This window comes from Hemiscyllium ocellatum, chromosome 10 (assembly GCF_020745735.1).
Source record: "Hemiscyllium ocellatum isolate sHemOce1 chromosome 10, sHemOce1.pat.X.cur, whole genome shotgun sequence".
Lineage (NCBI taxonomy): Eukaryota > Metazoa > Chordata > Chondrichthyes > Orectolobiformes > Hemiscylliidae > Hemiscyllium > Hemiscyllium ocellatum.
The window spans coordinates 105,477,868-105,491,744 of NC_083410.1; the positions used below are offsets into that span (position 1 = coordinate 105,477,868).

The window sequence follows — 13,877 nt, forward strand, 5'->3', positions numbered from 1 at the left end:
ATCTTTTGCCAGTGATAGAGCTTTCCATAAGCTCTGCAGATTGATCCATATGCAGGACATTTCCTCTGTCTGTTAATTCACTTGGTCATCCACAGCCCCTGCATGTCTTTCTTCCCCAATTTGGTGTTTATTCTTTTGTTAAGGTTTCACTGCATCAAGCCCTGCTACGTTTCTCTTGGCCTAATTGAGGGCTAGTGGTTTGGCTAATTGGCACTTTCAGCTGTCTGCTCATACCCTCATATGCTCTGGTAATGTCTACAGCTTACAATATTGAGAGATTATGCTTTCCAACTGGCAATTCTGGGATGTGAGGACCCCAAATTAGTTCATCTATCAGTCTTTCATCGGTGTCCCCAAACCTGTGTTTTCTGACATTTTTCAGTCTTGTTACAAAATTGTCAGCAGGCTCTGCCAACCCCCTGCCTGAACCCTTGAAATTCCTGTCAAGAGATCTGGTAGTTTGATCTTGTTTGGAGGTGGATGTTGACTCTTTCAGAAATGTTATCCATGTTCCTGCTACCTTCTGCAGTAGGTTCCCAGCTGTTAAATGAATATAACGCTTGGTTTCCTGCCCAACAGAGGTTTTGCCTGACAATTGTTAGCGCCTTTTAGGAAACTGGTGAATGTCAATCTGTGCTTTTGTTCAAACTTCTCAAATGTCTCCATGACATCACGAGGTGTCAAGTTCATTCTAGCTGTGCATTCGTTCTGTTCAACACTCTGTTTACTGTTTTATTTTCATGAAATCCTGATGAAAGGGCTTTTGCCCAAAACGTCAATTTTCCTGCTCCTCGGATGCTGCCCGAACTGCTGTGCTTTTCCAGCACCATTCTAATCTTGACTCTGATCTCCAGCATCTGCAGTCCCCACTTTTGCCTATTTTAATGATGGACCCAGTGTTACTTTTCCTGGCTCTAATTTGGGTCAATTGCACCAATCAACATTAAATTAATTTAAATGTTTTAGGTTTAGTCACATCTGCCAACATGTTGTCGTGTAAAACATAATGGTTCAGAACGGGTGAATGGTAGAAACTGTTAAGTTGTCCCTAATCTGACAATGATAAAAACAAGGACTACAGATGCTGGAAACCAGAGTCTAGATTGGAGTGGTGCTGGAAAAGCACAGCAGGTCAGGCAGCATCTGAGGAACAGGAAAATCGACATTTTGGGCAAAAGCCCTTCATCTGACAATGTCTATAGCCTTGGATAGAGGATCTGAGAGTTCAGTTCGACATCCAAATAGTATTGGACTCTGGCTTCTGATAGCCATTGTGATTGTGCTAACTATCCAATGTTAGCTGAATTGAATAAGCTTTATTGTCACGTGAACTCGAATTAGTGCAGTGAAAAGTTTGCAATTTAGATTAGATTCCCTACAGTGTGGAAACAGGCCCTTTGGCCCAATCAATCCTCCGAAGAGTAACCCACCCAGACCCATTTCCCTCTGATGAATGCACCTAACACTATGGGCAATTTAGCATGGCCAATTCACCTGGCCTGCACATCTTTGGACTGTGGGAGGAAACCCACAGAAGGTGCAAACCCCACACAGATAGTCACCCAAGGCTGGAATCAAACCTGGGACCCTGGCACTGTGAGGCAGCAGTGCTAACCACCGTGCCGCCCACCAATGTTGCTCCTTATGACACCATCTTAGATACAAGGTACCTAGGTACAAATACTTAAGTATTTGGTACAAAACTAAAAGAAAATAAATAGAAGTCCAGCATAAGAATAAAAAGAAAAAAAATGTACACAATTTACATTCTTTCTACCTCAGTCCATGCCAGCACCTAGTGTCCAGACCACACCGGGTTTCAAAACTCGAGGGCTTGCATCCAGACTGCAGGGGTCTCGTCTCTGAGACTTGCATTCAGGACTAACCTCCCAACGCCAGCCTCCAGTCTGGGACTAACCTCCCTGCACCAGCCTCCAGTCTGGGACTCACCTCCCCGCACCAGCCTCCAGTCTGGGACTCACCTCCCCGCACCAGCCTCCAGTCTGGGACTCACCTCTCTACGCCAGCCTCCAGTCTGGGACTCACCTCCCCGCACCAGCCTCCAGTCTGGGACTCACCTCTCTACGCCAGCCTCCAGTCTGGGACTCACCTCCCCGCACCAGCCTCCAGTCTGGGACTCACCTCCCCACACCAGCCTCCAGTCTGGGCTCACCTCCCCACACCGGCCTCCAGTCTGGGACTCACCTCCCTACACCAGCCTCCAGTCTGGGACTCACCTCCCTACGCCAGCCTCCAGTCTGGGACTCACCTCCCTACGCCAGCCTCCAGTCTGGGACTCACCTCCCCACACCGGCCTCCAGTCTGGGACTCACCTCCCTACACCAGCCTCCAGTCTGGGACTCACCTCCCTACACCAGCCTCCAGTCTGGGACTCACCTCTCCCCACACCAGCCTCCAGTCTGGGACTCACCTCTGGTCTGTGACACGCCTCCTTTGCCTTCCTCCGGTCTGAGACTAACCTCCTGTGACAGTCTGCGGGTCTGGGATTCACCTCTTCGATTTCCCTCTGAGTATGTTTAAGATGTTAGCGGTTTTTAAAAAAGCACTCGAGAAGAGAAGAGAAATGGACAGAGCAAATGGGATTCGGCATGGGACACCCACTCCACCGTCATGTTGGGCAGAAGGTGGAGCAGAGAAGCCCCAGATGGCACATCCTACTCTCGCACCATCTCTGCAATAAAGTACAAATTGGTGTTGGGACTGATGCCTCTTGTTCAAACTCAAAGGGGTTCATCCTCTACCACTGTGAACCATCAGGCCTTTGGACTCAGCCATCTCTCTCCAATCCAAGAGCAGCCATATGGTCTTGTAGGACTAGGATGTCTTTTCTGGGATTTTTTTTAATATCAGTTTTAGAGACAATATTTCAAAATAGTGGCAAATAGTGTTGATTACGTTAATGACATTTTTTTAGGTCAGACAGTTCTTCAGTGACATTGTAGTAACACTATAATAATTGTGGGCGGCACGGTGGCACAGTGGTTAGTGCTGCTGCCTCACAGCACCTGAGACCCGGGTTCAATTCCCGACTCAGGTGACTGACTGTGTGGAGTTTGCACGTTCTCCCTGTGTCTGCGTGGGTTTCCTCCGGGTGCTCCGGTTTCCTCCCACAGTCCAAAGATGTGCGGGTCAGGTGAATTGGCCACGCTAAATTGCCCGTAGTGTTAGGTAAATGTAGGGGTATGGGTGGGTTGCGCTTCGGCGGGTTGGTGTGGACTTGTTGGGCCGAAGGGCCTGTTTCCACACTGTAAGTCTAATCTAATTATAGTATTACTCGAATAATTATTCAAGTTAATACAGTATTTTTCAGACAGCAGGGGGACCCCTGCAGTGTTAATGGGAAATTCTTTGTACTCTGCTGGTATGCAACAGGAAAATTAAACATTGCAGGCCATTTGCTTATTTTTGGTTCCAATTAAACTAGGACTGATTTTTAGCTTAGAAAGAGCAGGGTTTGAAAGTTTTGTTGGAGATCTGATTGGTGTCAGAGGTAAGTATAAATACCATGGTAGAAAAGAACTTGTTAGAGCAGTTAAGGAAATAGATTACCCCTGCAGAAAAGATTAGATTTTGAAACTTCCAAACCAAGAGTGTTTGGTTAGGAATCTGCTGATTATTTGAAGCTTTGAAAATCTAAGCTTATGGTTTTGTGAGTCTTCATGGAAAAATACTTCACCGCCTCGAGAAGAAATTATTAAAAATGTGCTAAGTCAAACTTAAAGATGTCTTTGCACTGGATAGTGTCAGGAAATAGGATGATACTGTTTTTGCTGTGTGTTTTAAGATCTTTCTGACTGTGTTCTACATCTAGACAGCTTGGTTTGTTTTTTATTAGTTTTCATTTTTTGTGTCATACTCTTCCATTATTAAAGAAACCCTGCAGCCTTTGTGACTATGTTTTACTAACTGCGTTGCCATAGTCTTACCAGACCATAGTCACTGCTCTCTCATTAGAGAGAAGTGACTGGTGGTGATTTAACCTGAGGGCCACCAGACCTCAGGTGAGGGAAGATGTTGAGAAGGAGAGTCCTTCATGGTCACCTCAAACCCGTCTTGGAAATTGAACCCACACTGATCGGTATTACACTGGTCAGCACACCAACAATCCAGCCCGCTGAGCTAAACCAATTCCCTTCACTAACTGGCCACCACAGTAACTGAAGAAAACATATGATCTATCAAGATTGAACACAAAAGGTGCTGGAGATCAGGTCACCTAGGCTCGAAATGTTTGCTTGCTTTCTCTCCATGGTTGCTGCCTGACCTGCTGTGATCTCCAGCATTTTTTGGTTTCAGTTCAGATTCTAGCATCTGTCACACCAGATTTCATTCTGGTCTCTAACATGTTTGACATGTCCAGCAGTATCATCAGCTAAGTCCACATCAACACTTAATACATGCGCTGTTAAATGTAAATTCTCTTGTGAAAGGTACACATGCACCAAATAAGTTGCACACAGCAAAAAGTCACTTGAAGGTCTTCTTGAAGGGAGGTCACTGAGTTGCTTTTTTTTTAACTCGTAAGTATCCAGTTGGTAATAGATCTGAAAATTAAATATTTTCAAGCTCCCATGCTCTGACCTAAATGATGGGTTTAGTGAAAATTCAAATTGAACAGTTGCTACGGTAGATACAATCTGCAGTGCTGCCTAGATGAAGGGCTCATGCTTGAAACCTCAATTCTCCTGCTCCTCGGATGCTGCCTGACCTGCTGTGCTTTCCCAGCTCCACGCTCATGACTCTGATCTCCAGCATCTGCAGTCCTCACTTTCTCCTATGTCCTGAAATGACAAGTTGATGCCTAAAAAAGGAGTTGTGAAGTATTCCTTGTTTAATCAGAAAAGCTCAGCCGGTCTGGCAGCATCTGGGAAGAGAAATCTGACTTAACCCTTCCTCATAAACGTTGTTTAATCATGTTGATGTGTGAGAGTCATTGTTGTGTAACAAAAGTCAGTGAATTTGATGCTTTCCCTTCACATTGTCCCTCGCTCACCTCACATATGCATTTGCACCACCATTAATTTATGTCCTACAGAGAATGTAACGTACTTGAGTGAAGACTGGAAATGGCAGGGGAGTTATATCGCTTTATTATAAGTTAATAGAAATATTCCACTCTGGGAGAGTTCCTGTCATTCCATTTAAAGTAATTGTGGCAGTTGAATGTAGTATACATAAAACACACTGCAGTGTCTTGTCAAATCTCCTTGATAGCACCTTCTAAACCAACAAACTCTCTGACCTTAAAGGGAAGAATAGTGGACAATTGGAGCATTCCAACCAGCAAATTATGTCCCACTTGTGAAAGTTCACAGATTCTCAAGCCCCACATCTCCCTAGATCATCACCGGCATTGATAGAGAATTGGCTCATGGGCAAGAATCAGCAAATAGGGATAAGGAATTCTTTTTCAGATTGGTGATCCGTGACCAGTAGGGTTCCACAGGGATCAGTGCTGGGACCACAACTGTTTTACAATACATAGATTAATGACTTGGAGGAAGGGAGTAAATTTATTGCAGCCAAATTTGCAGACAACACCAAAACAGGTGGTAAGGCAGGTTGCGAGAGGGTTACATGTATGAGTGTCTAGTGTCTGCGCCCAGAATAGTTTTACTGGTGATAGCATGTGGGTGCAGTTTGGTGCACTATTTCAGTACCACCTGAGTGACCAGAGATTTGGAGAGCGTGCAGAAGAAGAATGGAATGGAAGTGTGATTCCGTAACTATTAAGACATCGTAAGTAGCTTTCTGAAATGTAAGCAGTCACTGGTTGAGAATGGTTGAAGGAAAAAGATGAGTTTCTGCCCGGAGAGACAGCATTAACTAACACCCATGTCACTTTCAGCCCTTCCATCACACCCTGGCTACCATCAGCATGACAACTTGAATAGAAGTAGGATTTTACCCAAATCTTCTATGGGTAGATTTTTCACCACCAACCTGTCTTGTGATACTAGTCTACAGGCTTACTCATTTTCAGGGGTGTAGGATTAATCACAAACTCTTCAAGAGAAGAGATATTTCCATAAGACATAGGAGCAGAAATTAGGCCATTCAGCCCATCGAGTGTGCTCTACCATTCAATCACGACTGATAAGTTTCCCTGCCTTCTCCCCATAACTCTCAATCCCCTTTTCCATCAAGAACCTATCTATCTCTAACTTAAAGGCACTCAATGACCTGGCCTCCACAGCCCTTTGTGCAATGGGTTCCTCAAATTCACCACCCTCCGCCTGAAGAAACTTCCACCTCATGTCAGTTCTAAAGGTTGTCTCTTCATTCTGAGGCTGTGCACCTCCCACCCCCCCACCCCCACCCCAAGGCCTAGTCTCTCCTACTAATGGAAACATTGTCTCCACATACACTTCATCCAGGCTTTTCTAGATTCTGTCAGATGGTGAAAACATATTTGCAAACCTTTGTAAAATGTCAGATTGGACACAGAACTTCAATGTAAGCAGATTATTAACAAGAAAAATTATGTACATGTAACTGTCTGTGTGGAGTTTGCACATTCTCCCCGTGTCTGTGTGGGTTTCCTCCGGGTGCTCTGGTTTCCTCCCACAGTCCAAAGATGTGCAGGTTAGGTGAATTGGCCATGCTAAATTGCCCGTAGTACTAGGTGCATTAGTTAGGGGTAAATGTAGGGGAATGGGACAGGGTGGGTTGCTCTTTGGAGGGTTGGTGTGGACTTGTTGGGCTGAAGGGCCTGTTTCCACACTGTCTATAATCTAAAAAAATGCACAAGCATCTAGTGTCTGCGACCTGAATTGTTTCATGGGTGATCACACATGGGTGCAGTTGGATGCACTATTTCAGTACTACCTGAGTCACCAGAGATTGTGAGACTGTGTGAATGTGTAAATTTCAATGAGAAAGCCCTCAGCCTTCTAGACTCCAACGTGTTCAGGTCCAGTATCTTCAACCACTCCTCATATGACAAGTCCTTCATTCCCAGGATCATTCTTGTAAACCTCCTTTGGATCGCATTGCTATGCGTCTGGAGTCACATATAGGTCAGACCAGGTAAGGAAAGCAGATTTCCTTCCCTGAAGTGATGTAGCTGAGTTTTTACAACAGTTGGCAATAGTTATAAGACTGCTTTTAGGCCAGATCTTTATTCTGGATTATTTATTGAAGTAGATTCAAACTCAGGACCCCAATACGTTGTCCTGAATTTCTGGATTGCTGGTCCAATGACATCACCACTGCCTTCCCCATTATCCTTAAACTGCTTCCAATGTTATTTCATGGAGCATGTGGATAATAAGAATATTTCTTAAACATTCAATGCATTGACTCTAATTTTCTGTTTAACTTTCCTAATGAGCTATACAACAATTTCAAGTGTGACATTTGCACTTCAGTCAAAGCCATCCTGGCTTTAGATGTTTTCTAATCAACCTGTTCAGAGATGTTATTACACACCTCTGGAGTAGGTGGGGCTTGAACCCACGCATCCTAAGCTCAGGAGCAGAGACACTACCACTGTACCACCACCTGGATCGCACATCAAGGTAGTCCTTAGGTTGCAAGCGGGTTCTGTTCAGGAGTCCGTTCATAAGTCAAACAGTACGCAGGCTGAGGCACAATGCAGAACAATGGAAAGTGGCTGTTTGTAAGTATGATTAGATTAAAGTAGATTCTCTACAGTGTGGAAACAGGGCATTCGGCCCAACAAGTCCACACCTACCCTCCAAAGAGTAACCCACCCAGACCCATTCCCTCTGACTAACACACATAACACTATGGGCAATCTAGCATGGCCAATTCACCTGACCTGCACATCTTTGGACTGTGGGAGGAAACCGGCACACACTCATACAGACACGGGGAGAATGTGCAAACTACAAACAGACAGACACCCAAGGCTGGAATTGAACCTGGAACCCTGGTGCTGTGAGGTAGCAGGGCTAACCACTGAGCCACTGTGCCGTATAGGCAATGTTCATATGTTAGATCTTTAAAATTACACACATTCGTAAGTATGACTGTTCCTCAGTCAGACATTCGTAAATCAGGCAATCCCTGTGTGCTGTTAGTGACTATTGGTAAAATTTAAATTTTTTTAAATAGTAGTTGTTTGGAGTAGTTATTTTACAGAATTTATTATATTACTTTAACCTTCCTCTTCAGCTAATTATGTACCCAACAAACCTCTTACGTTTGTCCAAATGAAACTTCTAAATTACAAGCATCTGACTGATGTAGGAAAATTATTTCCCGAATCCTAATTTTGAAAAGGAGGGGGAGAAAACTCCTTCGGTGGACAGACAGCATCTTGTAATGATGTTGCGATATCCAAACTATGCAAAACGGTTTGATGTGTTTATCACTGCTGTGCCTGTTAATTCTTTGTCGACTGTTTTAAAACCATACGTTAGAGTAACAGTGTTTTCTGTCCCCAGGCAAAAGAGATGCGGCAGATGGTGAAGCTGGAGGCAGAGATGGCTCGCAGACCAGCAACAGTGGTCTGAGTTCCCCCGAAACTGACTGAGGCCAATGCCATACGATGAATAGTAATGTGCAAACTACCAATACTAACAGCAATTTTGCCATCTCTTCTTACCTCACAAATCTACTGTAGCCAGCAACTTTCTGTATCAAAAGGATCTACGTATATCAAGTCAATGGCTTTGATGTTACGAGCACTTTAAAGGTTGCTGGTTCTACTTAGTATGTGTCCAAATCTGAATCACTGTCTTCTGGTAAAGAAAACCAGCCTAGAAGTGCTGGCAGGGTTAGGATTTCATTTCATTAAAATCCATAGGTTGGAAAATGGCTATTCCAGCAAAGTGGAGATAAAGTCACAAAATTATAAATGTTATACACAGTAAGAACATTATTAAATTAGTTAGAACACATTTTATTGCTTGCCGAGAAATATCCTACATTAGGTCTGCATATATTGCCAATAAATGTTCAGAATCCTAGACATGTAGATTGATCCACTAGAGCCCCACCATGTCACAATGACTGTGATCCTGCATTCCCTCTCCAATTTGGAGCTTCCAAGGACCAATTGCAGTTACAATTGCTCAGTCTTGTTTGTCATAAGTGGACAACCTAACCCAAACGTGATGATCCTTCTAGCCCAGTGACCAGAGTTGATCACAAAAGTGGCTTTACACAGCAAATTAAACATCATCATTTCAAATCAGAGAATTGTTTCAACCATTCATGTGAATGTTGAGCTCTTTGCATGGTCTTGCACAAGTAACTAGCTTTTAGTTTACAACGGATTGCTGCATGTTTTTACTCCCTTGGAGTTGTTGGCGCGCTACCATTCAGCATTAGACTGCCTGAAATACTGGTAGCTTTGTCCTCAAAGCGATGAAGCTAACATGTATATTGATAGCTTTCCCAAAGGTGATACCAAGGAATCCATCTGGAAATAATTCATTATATCCAGTGCCTGGAACTGTCCAGGATACATTTATGGATCTTTGTCAGGGGTTGTTGGTAAGGGAAAATCCTTGTTGAGAATGTTGATAGACACAAGTTTTGTTTTCTAAAAAAGAAAATATGTAAAACACGTACACAACCATTACATTTCTTACTTTGCAATATGTGAACACTATAAGACAAAGTGGATTCAGACCAAGTTAATGTACTTTATAATAAAACAAGAAAATAAATCAGATGAGGAATGTTGAATCAGGGAATTTATTTAATATTCTAAGCACATAATGTGAACAAAACAAGTTTTATTACACTGGTGCCAGAAAGTTGGACATCTTTTTTGTAATCAAATATAGATAGCAAAGTATTCAACAAAGTTTGCTGAGGTTTGGGGCTCCTGTAGCAAAGAGTCTTGAAGTCCAACCAGCATATACAAAACAAAATACACATCTGTGCAAAGCAGATATTCACCAAATTGTTCTACTTTAAGCATGTAGTACTTACCAGAGCAAAATTTGAAGGGCATCTTTAATATTGCCCAATTCAGCACAGAGTCCTGAGCAATTCCAGACCTTATATGGCAATACACCTTCACACTATAAACTAAAAGGACATCTTAAGTGATGCTGCATAAAACAAAACAAAACAAAGATTTTCTGTAGCTCAGTGTAGCTAATAGTTATAGTACGATAGTACACCATATTATTTCATGCTTTGGGAGAAGGTTCAAATCTGTGTCTTAAGAAGTATTTGAAATGCTCTTGCCAGACGACAACATGCATCCATCACCCAAATAAACTTCCCAAAAATGTTTGTAGCATTACACAAGAGAAGGTAAATGAACACTTGTCTACCAGAGCAGAAATGTTGAAATGTACCATGATGAAATATTGTATGTAAATATGTATTTAATTCTATAATATCATTTAAGACCAAAATGTGTTTTAAGGCATATCGATTATCTTAAGGGCTGTGTGGTCGTGTAATACTTGCAGACTTGCTAAGAATATATTTGTTTCTGAGAATGCAATTTCGTGTTATCAGCCATTTTGAGGGATTCTTCTCCAGCAAGCCATTTTTAACCCTCTTAACACAAATAGCTTTTACAACATATCAATTATGGTATTGTATATGTAAGGTGATATTCCAAAAATGTAATGTGTACTACTGTAACAGTTCTTTTAATGTGCCACTGGTATGCCTAACTGATGTAGGTGGGTTACTGGGAATTGCTGCTTTCACAAAGAAATGAAGTGCAATGTTGAAACAATTTGAATTATCTAAATTCTGCAACTCGGGTATATAGTTTTTAAAAACAAAAGTACACAAATTCTGTTCTGTTTGCTGGTAGACGCTGTCTATAAATGGCTGTTCTGTTTTATATCAGGTAACTGTCCTACTGCTTATATATAATTAGTTATGTAGGTTTATTGAAAAAGCAGGCTGTTTTACAGGTATCACTAACATGTATTGGTTTTGTTTAAATATATATATATATTTAGAAAAGAGATTTGGTGAAGGTGTTTTATATTTATATTATCTGTCAAATTAAAAGGTAGAAAATCATGAACTCTTAATTGATGTTCCCAGAATTCTTTAATACGATTTTATAGTTTCTGTACCCCATTATAAATAAATGATAAAAGTTGAGAAGTGACTTAATGATTCGAATGTTATTGATGTGACTGTGGCAGTGTTTGCAACAAAAATGATTTCTCAGCGTCGAGAACACTTTGAAAGTTTTGGTCCCATCATCAAAGGAAAGATATACTGAAATAAAAATGCAGAGTTGCGGGATGCTGGAAATCTGAAACACAAGGAGCAGCTGTAGAGAGTGAAGTAGAATTAATGTTTCAAGTCCAGTGACCCTTTGTAAGAACAGAGTCCGTTTCTCTTCCTACATATGTCAGGTTTCTCCAGCACTTTCTGTTTGTGTGAAAGGTGTACTGACATTGGAGGACGTTCAGAGAAGATCCATAGAGTTCATCTCAGATATGGAGGGATTATCTTAGGAGGAGAGGTTGAGTAGGTTGGATCTGTGCTCATCGGAATGTAGAAAAATGAGAAACGAGTTAATTAAAAACTTATAGAATTTTTAAAGGCCTTGACAGCATAGGTGTGGAGCAGTCATTTCCCATCATGGGAGGGACTAGGACCAAGGTCTTAATCTCAATTTAAGGAGTCATACAGCACAGAAACAGACCCTTTGTTGCGACCAGTCCATGCTGACCATAATCACAAACTAAACTAGTCCCACCCTGCCTGCACTTGGCCCATATCCCTCCAAACCTTTTTTAACCATGTACTTACCTGAATGTCTTTTAAACATTGTAATTGTACCTGTATCCACCACTTCCTCTGGAAGTTCTTTCCACACACAAATCACTCCCTGTGTAAAAAAAAGTTGCGGGTAAAAAATGAGGTCTGTAGATGCTGGAGATCACAGCTGAAAATGTGTTGCTGGTTAAAGCACAGCAGGTTAGGCAGCATCCAAGGAATAGGAAATTCGACATTTCGGGCATAAGCCCTTCATCAGGAATGAGGAGAGTGTGCCAAGCAGGCTAAGATAAAAGGTAGAGAGGAGGGACTTGGGGGAGGGGCGATGGAGATGTGATAGGTGGAAGGAGGTCAAGGTGAGGGTGATAGGCCGGAGTGGGGTGGGGGCGGAGAGGTCAGGAAGAAGATTGCAGGTTAGGAGGGCGGTGCTGAGTTGAGGGAACCGACTGAGACAAGGTGGGGGGAGGGGAAATGAGGAAACTGGAGAAATCTGAGTTCATCCCTTGTGGTTGGAGGGTTCCCAGGCAGAAGATGAGGCGCTCCTCCTCCAGCCGTCGTGTTGTTGTGTTCTGCCGGTGGAGGAGTCCACCGCCACAAGTTAATGTAAAACTTGCGCCCACACCTCCTCCCTCACTTCCCTCCAAGGCCCCAAGGGATCATTCCATATCCGCCACAAGTTCACCTGCACCTCCACACACATCATCTATTGCATCCGCTGCACCCGATGTGGCCTCCTCTATATTGGGGAGACGGGCCACTTACTTGCGGAACGCTTCAGAGAACACCTCTGGGCCGCCCAGACCAACCAACCCAACCACCCCGTGGCTCAACACTTTAACTCTGTCTCCCACTCCACCGAGGACATGCAGGTCCTTGGACTCCTCCACCGGCAGAACATAACAACACAACGGCTGGAGGAGGAGCGCCTCATCTTCCGCCTGGGAACCCTCCAACCACAAGGAATGAACTCAGATTTCTCCAGTTTCCTCATTTCCCCTCCCCCCACCTTGTCTCAGTTGGTTCCCTCAACTCAGCACCGCCCTCCTAACCTGCAATCTTCTTCCTGACATCTCCGCCCCCCACCCCACTCCGGCCTATCACCCTCACCTTGACCTCCTTCCATCTATCACATCTCCATCGCCTCTCCCCCAAGTCCATCCTCCCTACCTTTTATCTTAGCCTGCTTGGCACACTCTCCTCATTCCTGATGAAGGGCTTATGCCCGAAACGTCGAATTTCCTGTTCCTTGGATGCTGCCTAACCTGCTGTAAAAAACGTTGCCCCTTGTATATTTTTAAATATTTCTCCTGTAACCTTAAAAATATGCCCTCTAGTTTTGAACTCTCCTACTCCACGGGAAAGACCCTTGCAATTCATCTTATCTATGGCCGTCATGATTGTATAAACGTCTATAAGCTGACCCCTCGACCCCTACACTCCAGTGAAAAAAATTCCCGGCTATCCAGCCTCAAACCTTCCACTCCTAGCAACATCCTGTTAAATCCTTTTCTGAATCCTTTCCAAGGTCATTGATTTAAGACAGAGAGGAAGAGCAATTCCTTCTCTGAGGGTGCTGAATCTATGGAATCCTTCAGTGGAGAGGGTTGTTGAGGGCTGATCATTAAATATACTGAATGAATTGAATTTATTGTCACGTGTACTGAGGCACAGTGAAAAGCTTTGTCTTGTGAGCAATACAGGAAGATCACAGAGTTAAGTAGCATAGATAGTAAATAATAGGTAAACAGCAGCAAAAACCAAAACACAGCTACAGGCGAATGTTAAGAGTTTGTGAGTCCATTCAGTATTCTAACAACAGTAGGGTAGACACTGTTACAAAACCGACTGGTGCATGTGTTCAGGCTTCTGTACCTTCTCCCCGATGGTAAAGGTTGCAGAAAAGTATTGCCAGGGTGGAATGGATCTTTGAGAATGCTGGCGGCTTTTCCTCTACAGTGGGCCTGGTAGATGGATTCTGTAGATGGGAGGTTGGCCTTTGTGATTGTCTGGGCCGAGTTCACCATTCTCTGTAACCGTCTCTGATCTTCAATGGAGTTGCCAAACCAGGTGGTGCGATAGATTTTTAATCAATATGAGAATCAAAGGTTATGAGGAAAAGTGGAGTTTAGGATTATCAGATTAGCCATTGAGTGATGAAATAGAGATTGCGGGCT

General features: G+C 43.3%; 1 protein-coding gene across 10 annotated transcripts in view; it reads left to right on the top strand.

Annotated features, from left to right (window-relative positions):
• LOC132819886 (1-phosphatidylinositol 4,5-bisphosphate phosphodiesterase beta-4) overlaps nucleotides 1-11,088 on the top strand; it is a 532,815-nt gene extending 521,727 nt beyond the window's left edge. For 9 of the 10 annotated variants that reach the window (XM_060831826.1, XM_060831835.1, XM_060831830.1 and 6 more), the window contains one exon: nucleotides 8,433-11,088. In XM_060831826.1, coding sequence (XP_060687809.1) covers nucleotides 8,433-8,521 — 89 coding nt within the window. In that variant the 3' untranslated portion in view covers nucleotides 8,522-11,088. The remainder of the gene's footprint in view (nucleotides 1-8,432) is intronic. The other variant, XM_060831836.1, reaches the window with a different exon arrangement.
• The last annotated feature ends 2,789 nt before the right edge of the window (nucleotides 11,089-13,877 follow it).